The 10,114-nt window shown below is 41.3% G+C and overlaps 1 protein-coding gene across 1 annotated transcript in view; it reads left to right on the top strand.

Moving 5' to 3' along the window:
- The window catches only part of camk1a (calcium/calmodulin-dependent protein kinase Ia), a 67,045-nt gene that overhangs the window by 1,791 nt on the left and 55,140 nt on the right, over positions 1-10,114 (top strand). The window contains exon 2 of the mRNA XM_070443542.1: positions 9,344-9,473. Within this exon, the coding sequence (XP_070299643.1) occupies positions 9,382-9,473 (92 nt within the window). The 5' untranslated portion in view covers positions 9,344-9,381. The remainder of the gene's footprint in view (positions 1-9,343; positions 9,474-10,114) is intronic.

Raw genomic sequence — 10,114 nt, 5'->3', positions numbered from 1 at the left:
TATATTTCTATTATTTTCTATATCATATCTATTTTTCTTACATTTCAAGTCTTGTCATAGCCTGTTGGAAATCGAATAAAGCTAGAAGAACTGAGGCTATGGAACAAGATATCGCATATTTCCTGTGTTTTGGTGCTACACACTAGGACTTTGCCAACAGGGTAATGGTCATCATCAGTTCTCGATAGGTTGGCATGAAAGACAGTTGTAGAGAGGTGGCAGGTGTAGCTACCACAGATGTTAGGGTCCAGAAAAATCTCCCTAAAACAGTATGTTTGACTGTTGCCTTATTCAACTTCTTTTCACCTCATTACACCTACAGACAAAGTATGTGAAATTAATAAAATTGTACTGCTAAATCTCCTAGTTAAACACTTCACTAATAGAAACACCATCCTATTATGGTGGATGGGACTACTTGAGCCTACTGCCTGCCAATGTCTCCTGACTTAAAAAAATGATTTTCATCCATCAGATTCCAGTGTTGACTCTTGGATGTTGAACAAAATTATCTGAAGATAAGTAAAATTGTTGCAGTGTGTGTTTTATATTTTTGTTCACTGCATATACGGTGCATTCAAAATATTCAGACCCCTTGAACTGTTACGTTACAGCCTTATTCTAAAATGTATGAACGCTTTTTTTCTTCTCATCAATCTACACACAATACCCCATAATGACAAAGCAAAAACAGTTGATTTTGTTTTTTTGCAAAGGTATGAAAAATAAAATACATATCTCATTTACATAAGTATTCAGAACCCTTATATCAGTACTTTGTTGAAGCACCTTTGGCAGCGATTACAGCCTCGAGTGTTCTTGGGTATGACACTACAAGCTTGACACACCTGTATTTTGGGGAGTTTCTCCCATTCTTCTCTGCAGATCCTCTCAAGCTCTGTCAGGGTGGATGGGGAGCTTCGCTGCACAGCTATTTTCAGGTTTCTCCAGAGTGAGATCGGTTCAAGTGTGGGCTCTGGCTGGGCCACTCAAGGACATTCAGAGACTTGTCCCGAAGCCCCTCCTCGTTTGTCTTGGCTGTGTGCTTAGGTCGTTTGCCCCAGTCTGAGGTCCTTGACGCTCTGGAGCAGGTTTTCATCAAGGATCTCTATACTTTTCTCCGTTCATCTTTCCCTCGATTCTGACTAGTCTCCCAGTCCCTGCCGCTGGAAAATCCCCACAGCATGATGCTGCCACCACCATGCTTCACCGTTGGATGGTGCCAGGTTTCCTACAGACGTGACGGTTGGCATTCAGGTTTCATCAGACCAGAGAATCCTGTTTCTCATGGTCTGAGTCCTTCAGGTGCCATTTAGCAAACTCCAAGCTGGCTGTCATGTGCCTTTTACTGAGGAGTGGCTTCTGTCAGTTTCCCCTATCTCCACAGAGGAGCTCTGTCAGAGTGACCATCAGGTTCTTGGTCACCTCCCTGACCAAGGCCCTTCTCCCCTGATTGCTCAGTTTGGCCAGCTCTAGGAAGATGCTTGGTGGTTCCAAACTTCTTCCATTTAAGAATGATGGAGGCCGCTTTGTTCTTGGGGACACTTCATTGCTGCAGAATGTTTGCTACCCTTCCCAAGATCTGTGCCTCGACACAATCCTGTCATGGAACTCTGGGCTAATTCCTTCGACCTCATGGCTTGGTTTTTGCTCTAACGTGCACTGTCAACTGTGGGACTTTATTTAGACAGCTGTGCGCCTTTCCAAATCATGTGACAATCAATTGAACTTACCACAGGTGGACTCCAATCAAGTTGTAGAAACATCTCAAGGAATGATCAATGTAAACAGGATGCACCTGAGCTCAATTTCGAGTCTCATAGCAAAGGTTCTGGAATACTATATAAATAAGGTATTTTTGTTTTTAATTCCTGTGATATTTGCTAAAATGTCTAAACCTGTTTTCACATTGTCATTATGGGTTATTGTACGTAGATTGAGGAGGACCATTTTTTTATTTAATCAATTTTAGAAAAGGCTGTAACGTAACAAAATTTGGAAAAAGGGAAGGGGTGTGAATACTTTCCGAATGCACTTATATATATTATTTCTACCGGTCAAAAGTTTTAGAACACCTACTCATACAAGTTTTTTTATTTGTACTATTTGCTACATTGTAGAATAATAGTGAAGACATCAACAACTATGAAATAACACATATGGAATCATGTAGTAACCAAAAAAGTGTTAAACAATATACACCACACTACATAACAAAGTATGTGAACGCCTGCTATCGAACATTCTCATTCCAAAATCATGGACCAATAAAATGGAGGTGGTGTCCCACTGCCTATAATTAGTTCCACTCTTTCGGGAAGGCTTTCCACCAGATGTGGACCATTGCTGCCAGGAACTTGCTTCCATTAGTGCATTAGTGAGTTTGTGCCCGATGTTTAGGCCTGGCTCGCATTCGGTATTCCACTCATTCCAAAGGTGTTCGATGGGGTTGAGGTCAGGGCTCTGTGCAGGCCAGTCAAGATATTTCCACACCTATCTGCGACAAACCATTTCTGTTTGGACCTCGCTTTGTGCATGGGGACATTGTCATGCTAAACAGGTAGGGCCTTTCCCCAAACTGTTGCCACAAAGTTGGGACACATAATTTTCTAAATATATTGTATGCTGTATGCGTTTAATATTCCCCACTGGACTAAGGGGCCTCGTCTAAACCATGAAAAAAACACCCTCAACATTATTCCTCCTCCACCAAACTTTCAGTTTGGACTATGCGTTGGGGCAGTAGCGTTCTCCTGGCATCCGCAAACCCAGATTCATCCGATCGGACTGCCAGATGGTGAAGCATGATCATCACTCCACAGAACACGTTTCCACTGCTCCAGAGTCCAATGGTGGCGAGGCTTTACACCACTCCAGCTCGACACTTGGCAATGTGCATGGTGATTAAGCTTGTGTGCGGCTGCTTGGCCATGGAAACCCATTTCTTGAAACCCCCTGACCAAACAGTTCTAATGCTGAGTTGCTCAGAGGCAGTTTGGAACCTCTATATTATCTTGCAACGCTAGGACTATACGATTTTGGACTATCTATTTATGAAATGGTAGGACGCCGGGGCTGCCAGTTGCCCATCCCTAATATTATATATATAATATATTATATATATATATACTGAATAAAAAATGATTAATATGTTCCTTTGCAGAAAAGCGTATTTCAAAAATGTTGTCGCACAAATTTGTTTACATCCCTGTTAGTTAGCATTTCTCTTTGCCACATAATCCATCCACCTGGCAGGTGTGGCATACGAAGAAGCTGATTAAACCAACATGATCATTACACAGGTGCACCTTGTTGCTGGGGACATAAAAGGCTTACTAAAATGTGCAGTTTGTCACACAACACAATTTTTTTGGCCAGATGTCTGAAGTTTTGAGGAGATGCAATTTGCATGCAGACTGCAGGAATGTCCACCAGAGCGGTTGCTAGGGAATTAATGTTAGTTTCTCTACATAAGGCACCTCCAACGTCATTTTAAGAATTTGGCGTACGTCCAACCGGCCTCACAATCGCGAATCACTTGTAAGCACGCGCAGCGCCAGACCCCACAATCCGGCTTCTTCAGCTGCAGGATCGTTCTGAGACCAGTCACCCGGAAAGTGATGAAACTGAGGAGTATTTATGTCTGTAATAAAGCCCTTTTGTGTGGAAAACAAATTCTGATTGGCTGGGCTGGCTCCAAAGTGGTGAGCCTATGCCCTCCCAGGCCCACCATGGCTGCGCCCTGCCCAGTCATGTGAAATCCATAGATTAGGGCCTAATGAATTATTTCATTGATTGATTTTTCCTTATATGAACTGTAACTCAGTAAATCTTGAATGTTGCTGGGGCGGCAGGTAGCCTAGTGGTTAGAGTGTTGGGCCAGTAACAAAAAGGTTGTTAGATTTAATCCCGAGTTTACAAAGGTAAAACATCTGTCGTTCTGCCCCTGAAACAAAGCAGTTAACCCACTGTTTCTAGGGCACTCATTGTAAATAAGAATTTGTTCTCAACTGACTTGTCTAGTTTAAATTAAAAAAAAATAATTTGCTTTATATTTTGGTTCCTTTATACATACTTGTATAATCACAGAAACTGACATAAGCCGACTATTCGTCGCTTCTCTTTTCTTCTCTTAGACCCATTTGTGGTAGATACGAACAGATCTCATACGAGTGGGTTATCACTGCTATGTATCCTTGTAATTATTCGACTGTTAGAAATGTCCTCTGAAGTATAAAGTAATGAATTACAATAACTAAAGGAGAGAAGGCATTGGAAGAGCTTCTAAAATCTCCAATATTGATCCAAACATTAATCTGGTTAGCTAGCACCTTCATGTGTCGCTACGAAATGCACCCTATTCCTTATTTGTGTGTGTGTCTTTTCCAGTAGAGCAGATTATTTCTATGGGCTACAATTATTGACTCTTGATTTAAGGATCCCCTATTTAGCTGACGCCATGGAACTAACTGATCGAGTAATCTTCCCATGGGTTCCAAGGCATTCAGAACTAAGAGGAGGTACAAACATTAACCAAAATCATTACAATTGTAACATTAAGAGGAGTTAACTAGTAGAACATTGCAAGACATTTAATTAAAATACCACGAACCGGTAATATATTTTAACATTCAGTCTGAAATGCTCTCTAGGGATGTAATCTGTCCAGTCAATTAATGGTGTGATTGCATTACGAGTGTCTTTAGGTTTTCTTGAAGGTGAATTTATTTTTTGCCTGAGAAAATAAAGTGGAGCTAGTAAATGGTGATGCTAAGCTGATATTCTGCCTGACTGTCCACATTTAATTCCTCCACAGTTCTCCCTTGGCCGATACGTATTGACAGAATTATAATAAGGATAGGATCCCCTTGAGATCTAGAGGACCGGGAATGGATGGAAACAGAAAGACCGTCATAACATCAAAAGAAAACTACGACTTCAAAGGAAATCTGGGAACGTAAGTGTTCTAACAACCACTTGTGTACCTGTTAAGGATAATAGTTTATATAGGTGGTCCGGGAAATGAATTGGATCCTGAATAAGAGAAGTGAGGCAAAATGAAAATGCACATGTGATTTAAAATTAAAATATGCATAAAACAACTGGCGAGATAATATCTATATGCTATACAAGCGAAAATGCAGGACACAAATGTAAGATCTAGGTTTATAACACTAGAATGGCTTCAATTGAGAATATAGGTATTTGTTTAAAGTGAGGAGATAGCTTAGGGGCTATTTGATAGTGTTTTTTTCTTCTCATCAATCTACACACAATACCCCATAATGACAAAGCAAAAACAGTTGATTTTGTTTTTTTGCAAAGGTATGAAAAATAAAATACATATCTCATTTACATAAGTATTCAGACCCTTTATCAGTACTTTGTTGAAGCACCTTTGGCAGCGATTACAGCCTCGAGTGTTCTTGGGTATGACACTACAAGCTTGACACACCTGTATTTGGGGAGTTTCTCCCATTCTTCTCTGCAGATCCTCTCAAGCTCTGTCAGGGTGGATGGGGAGCTTCGCTGCACAGCTATTTTCAGGTTTCTCCAGAGATGAGATCGGGTTCAAGTGTGGGCTCTGGCTGGGCCACTCAAGGACATTCAGAGACTTGTCCCGAAGCCCCTCCTGCTTTGTCTTGGCTGTGTGCTTAGGGTCGTTTGCCCCAGTCTGAGGTCCTTGACGCTCTGGAGCAGGTTTTCATCAAGGATCTCTATACTTTTCTCCGTTCATCTTTCCCTCGATTCTGACCTAGTCTCCCAGTCCCTGCCGCTGAAAACACCCCCAGCATGATGCTGCCACCACCATGCTTCACCGTAGGGATGGTGCCAGGTTTCCTCAGACGTGACGGTTGGCATTCAGGTTTCATCAGACCAGAGAATCTTGTTTCTCATGGTCTGAGTCTTTCAGGTGCATTTGCCAAACTCCAAGCTGGCTTCATGTGCTTTACTGAGGGTGCTGCATGTTCTGTCAGTTTCCCCTATCTCCACAGAGGAGCTTTCTGTCAGAGTGACCCATCAGGTTCTTGGTCACCTCCCTGACAAGGCCCTTCTCCCCTGAATTGCTCAGTTTGGCCAGCTCTAGGAAGAGTCTTGGTGGTTCCAAATTCTTCCATTTAAGAATGATGGAGCCGCTTTGTTCTTGGGGACCTTCATTGCTGCGAAATGTTTGCTACCCTTACCAAGATCTGTGCCTCGACACAATCCTGTCCATGGACTCTGCGGCCTAATTCCTTCGACCTCATGGCTTGGTTTTTGCTCTACACGTGCACTGTCAACTGTGGGACTTTATTTAGACAGCTGTGCGCCTTTCCAAATCATGTACAATCAATTGAACTTACCACAGGTGGATCCATCAGTTGTAGAAACACTCAAGGATGATCAAATGTAAACAGGATGCACCTGAGCTCAATTTCGAGTCTCATAGCAAGAGGTTCTGAATACTTATTAAATAAGGTATTTTTGTTTTTAATTCCTGGTATATTTGCTTAAAATGTCTAAACCTGTTTTCACATTGTCATTATGGGTTTATTGTACGTAGATTGAGGAGGACCATTTTTTTATTAATCAATTTTAAGAATAAGGCTGTAACGTAACAAAATTTGGAAAAAGGGAAGGGTGTGTGAATCTTTTCCGAGATGCACTTATATTATATTATTATCTATAACTAACGGTTCAAAAGTTTTAGAAACACCTACTCATACAAGTTTTTTTTTTTATTTGTACTATTTGCTACATTGTAGAATAATAGTGAAGACATCAACAACTATGAAATAACACATATGGAATCATGTAGTAACCAAAAAAGTGTTAAACAATATACACACACACTACATAACAAAGTATGTGAACGRCTGCTCATCGAACATCTCATTCCAAAATCATGGACAATAAAAATGGAGTTGGTCCCACTGCTATAATAGGTTCCACTCTTCTGGGAAGGCMTTCCACCAGATGTTGGAACATTGCTGCAGGAACTTGCTTCCATTAGTGCATTAGTGAGTTTGTGCCCTGATGTTTAGGCCTGGCTCGCATTCGGTATTCCATTCATRCCAAAGGTGTTCGATGGGGTTGAGGTCAGGGCTCTGTGCAGGCCAGTCAAGATATTCCACACCTATCTCGACAAACCATTTCTGTTTGGACCTCGCTTTGTGCATGGGGACATTGTCATGCTGAAACAGGTGAGGGCCTTCCCCAAACTGTTGCCACAAAGTTGGGACCACATAATTTTCTAGAATATCATTGTATGCTGTAGCGTTAATATTTCCCCTCACTGGAACTAAGGGGCCTCGTCTAAACCATGAAAAACACCCTCAAACATTATTCCTCCTCCACRAAACTTTACAGTTTGGACTATGCGTTGGGGCAGGTAGCGTTCTCCTGGCATCCGCCAAACCCAGATTCATCCATCGGACTGCCAGATGGTGAAGCATGATTCATCACTCCACAGAACACGTTTCCACTGCTCCAGAGTCCAATGGTGGCGAGCTTTACACCACTCCAGCCGACACTTGGCAATGTGCATGGTGATCTTAAGCTTGTGTGCGGCTGCTTGGCCATGGAAACCCATTTCTTGAAACCCCCTGACAAACAGTTCTAATGCTGACGTTGCTCCCAGAGGCAGTTTGGAACTCTATATATTTGCAACCTAGGACATACGATTTTGACTATCTATTTATGAAATGGGTAGGACCGCGGGCTGCCAGTTGCCCATCCCTAATATATATATATATATATATATATATATATATATACTGAATAAAAAAATATATATATGTTCCTTTGCAGGAAAAGCGTATTTCTCAAAAATGTTGTGCACAAATTTGTTTACATCCCTGTTAGTTAGCATTTCTCCTTTGCCACAATAATCCATCCACCTGGCAGGTGTGGCATATCAAGAAGCTGATTAAACAYCATGATCATTACACAGGTGCAKCTTGTGCTGGGGACAATAAAAGGCTACTAAAATGTGCAGTTTTGTCACACAACACAATGCCACAGATGTCTGAAGTTTTGAGGGAAGATGCAATTTGCATGCAGACTGCAGGAATGTCCACCAGAGCGGTTGCTAGGGAATTTAATGTTAATTTCTCTACCATAAGCCACCTCCAACGTCATTTTAGAGAATTTGGCAGTACGTCCAACCGGCCTCACAATCGCAGATCACTTGTAAGCACGCCAGCCCAGGACCTCCACATCCGGCTTCTTCAGCTGCAGGATCGTCTGAGACCAGTCACCCGGAAAGCTGATGAAACTGAGGAGTATTTATGTCTGTAATAAAGCCCTTTTGTGTGGAAAAACAAATTCTGATTGGCTGGGCCTGGRTCCAAAGTGGGTGAGCCTATGCCCTCCCAGGCCCWCCCATGGCTGCGCCCCTGCCCAGTCATGTGAAATCCATAGATTAGGGCCTAATGAATTTATTTCAATTGATTGATTTTCCTTATATGAACTGTAACTCAGTAAAATCTTTGAAAATGTTGCTGGGGCGGCAGGTAGCCTAGTGGTTAGAGTGTTGGGCCAGTAACCAAAAGGTTGTTAGATTTAATCCCCGAGRTTACAAGGTAAAKATCTGTCGTTCTGCCCCTGAACAAAGCAGTTAACCCACTGTTTCTAGGCAGTCATTGTAAATAAGAATTTGTTCTCAACTGACTTGTCTAGTTAKATTWAAAAAAAWTAATCTTGCATTTATATTTTTGTTCCMTATACTATACTGTATACAGAAACTATAACCACATTTCTCGCTCTCTTTCCTTRTCTTAGCCTTGTGGTAAATACACAATCTCAAGTGGTGATCACTCTTTACTCGTAATTTATCGATTGAAATGTCCTTTGAGTTGTAATGAATTACATACTAAAGGGAGACGGCATTGGAAAGTGCTTTAAATCTCCAATATTGATCCATACATCTGGTTTAGCACCATGTCTGCTTCCCAAATGGCACCCTATTCCTTATTTGTGTTGTGTGTCTTTTCCAGTGAGCAGATTTTTCTGGCTAATTTTGAATTTGATTAGGATCCCCATTAGCTGACGCCATGCATAACATCGGCTAATCTTCCTGGGGTCCAACACAGAACTAAATAGACATTACAAACAATTACAATTTACATTAAGAGATTAACAAGTAGACATTGCAGACAATTAAAATACCCGACCGGTAATATATTTAACATTCAGTGAATGCTCTCTGGGATTAGTATCTGTCCAGTCATATGGTTGATTGCATTAGATGTTCTTTAGGTTTTTCTTGAAGGTGGATTTACTTTTTGCCTGAGAAATATGAGCTAGTAAATGGTGATGCTAAGCTTTCTGCCTGACTGTCCACCACTTTATTCCTCCACAGTTCTCCCTTGGCCGATCGGATTGACAGTTTAGGATAGGATGCCCCTTGGAGATCTAGAGGACGGGAATGGATGGAAAAAGAAGACGTCAGACATCAAAGAAAACTACGACTTCAAAGAAATTCTGGGAACGTAAGTGTTCTGACACCACTGTTACAGTAATAGCTACAGTGGGGTCCGGAATGATTGGATRCCTTGATAAAGATGAGCAAAAAAATGACTGTGTTTAAAAAAAATGATACAAATACTGAGATATATTYTATGCTAAAGAAATGGAAAAATGTATACTAATACAATTGCTCAGAGAAATAGATTTTGTTTAACAAGTAATACAAAAAATCCCTCAAATAGGGGTCATAATTAGTGGAGAATGACATTGAGCCTTTTTCTATGAGACTGGAGAACACATTGGGAGGGATCTTAGACCATTCCTCTATACAGAATCTTTCCAGATACTTGATATCCTTCGTCTGCCTTCTTCAATTCAAACCACTGGTTTTCAATGGGGTTCATGTCCGGAGACTGAGATGGCCACTGCTAAATGTTGATTTTGTGGTCAATTAACAAATTTCTTTGTGGATGTGCGCTTGGGATGTTGTCTTACTGGAAGATTCACTTGCAGCCAAGTTTCAGCCTCCCAGCAGAGGCAACCAAGTTTTTGGCTAAAATGTCCTAGTACTTGGTGATGTTCAGGTCGCAATTGTAAATGAGAACGTGTTCTCAATTTGCCTACCTGGTTAAATAAAGGTTAAATAAATAAATAAAAATGATGC

This window comes from Salvelinus sp. IW2-2015, linkage group LG1, assembly GCF_002910315.2.
Source record: "Salvelinus sp. IW2-2015 linkage group LG1, ASM291031v2, whole genome shotgun sequence".
Lineage (NCBI taxonomy): Eukaryota > Metazoa > Chordata > Actinopteri > Salmoniformes > Salmonidae > Salvelinus > Salvelinus sp. IW2-2015.
The sequence above is the reverse complement of the archived record's forward strand: the minus strand, read 5'-3'. Positions and strand labels throughout refer to the sequence as shown.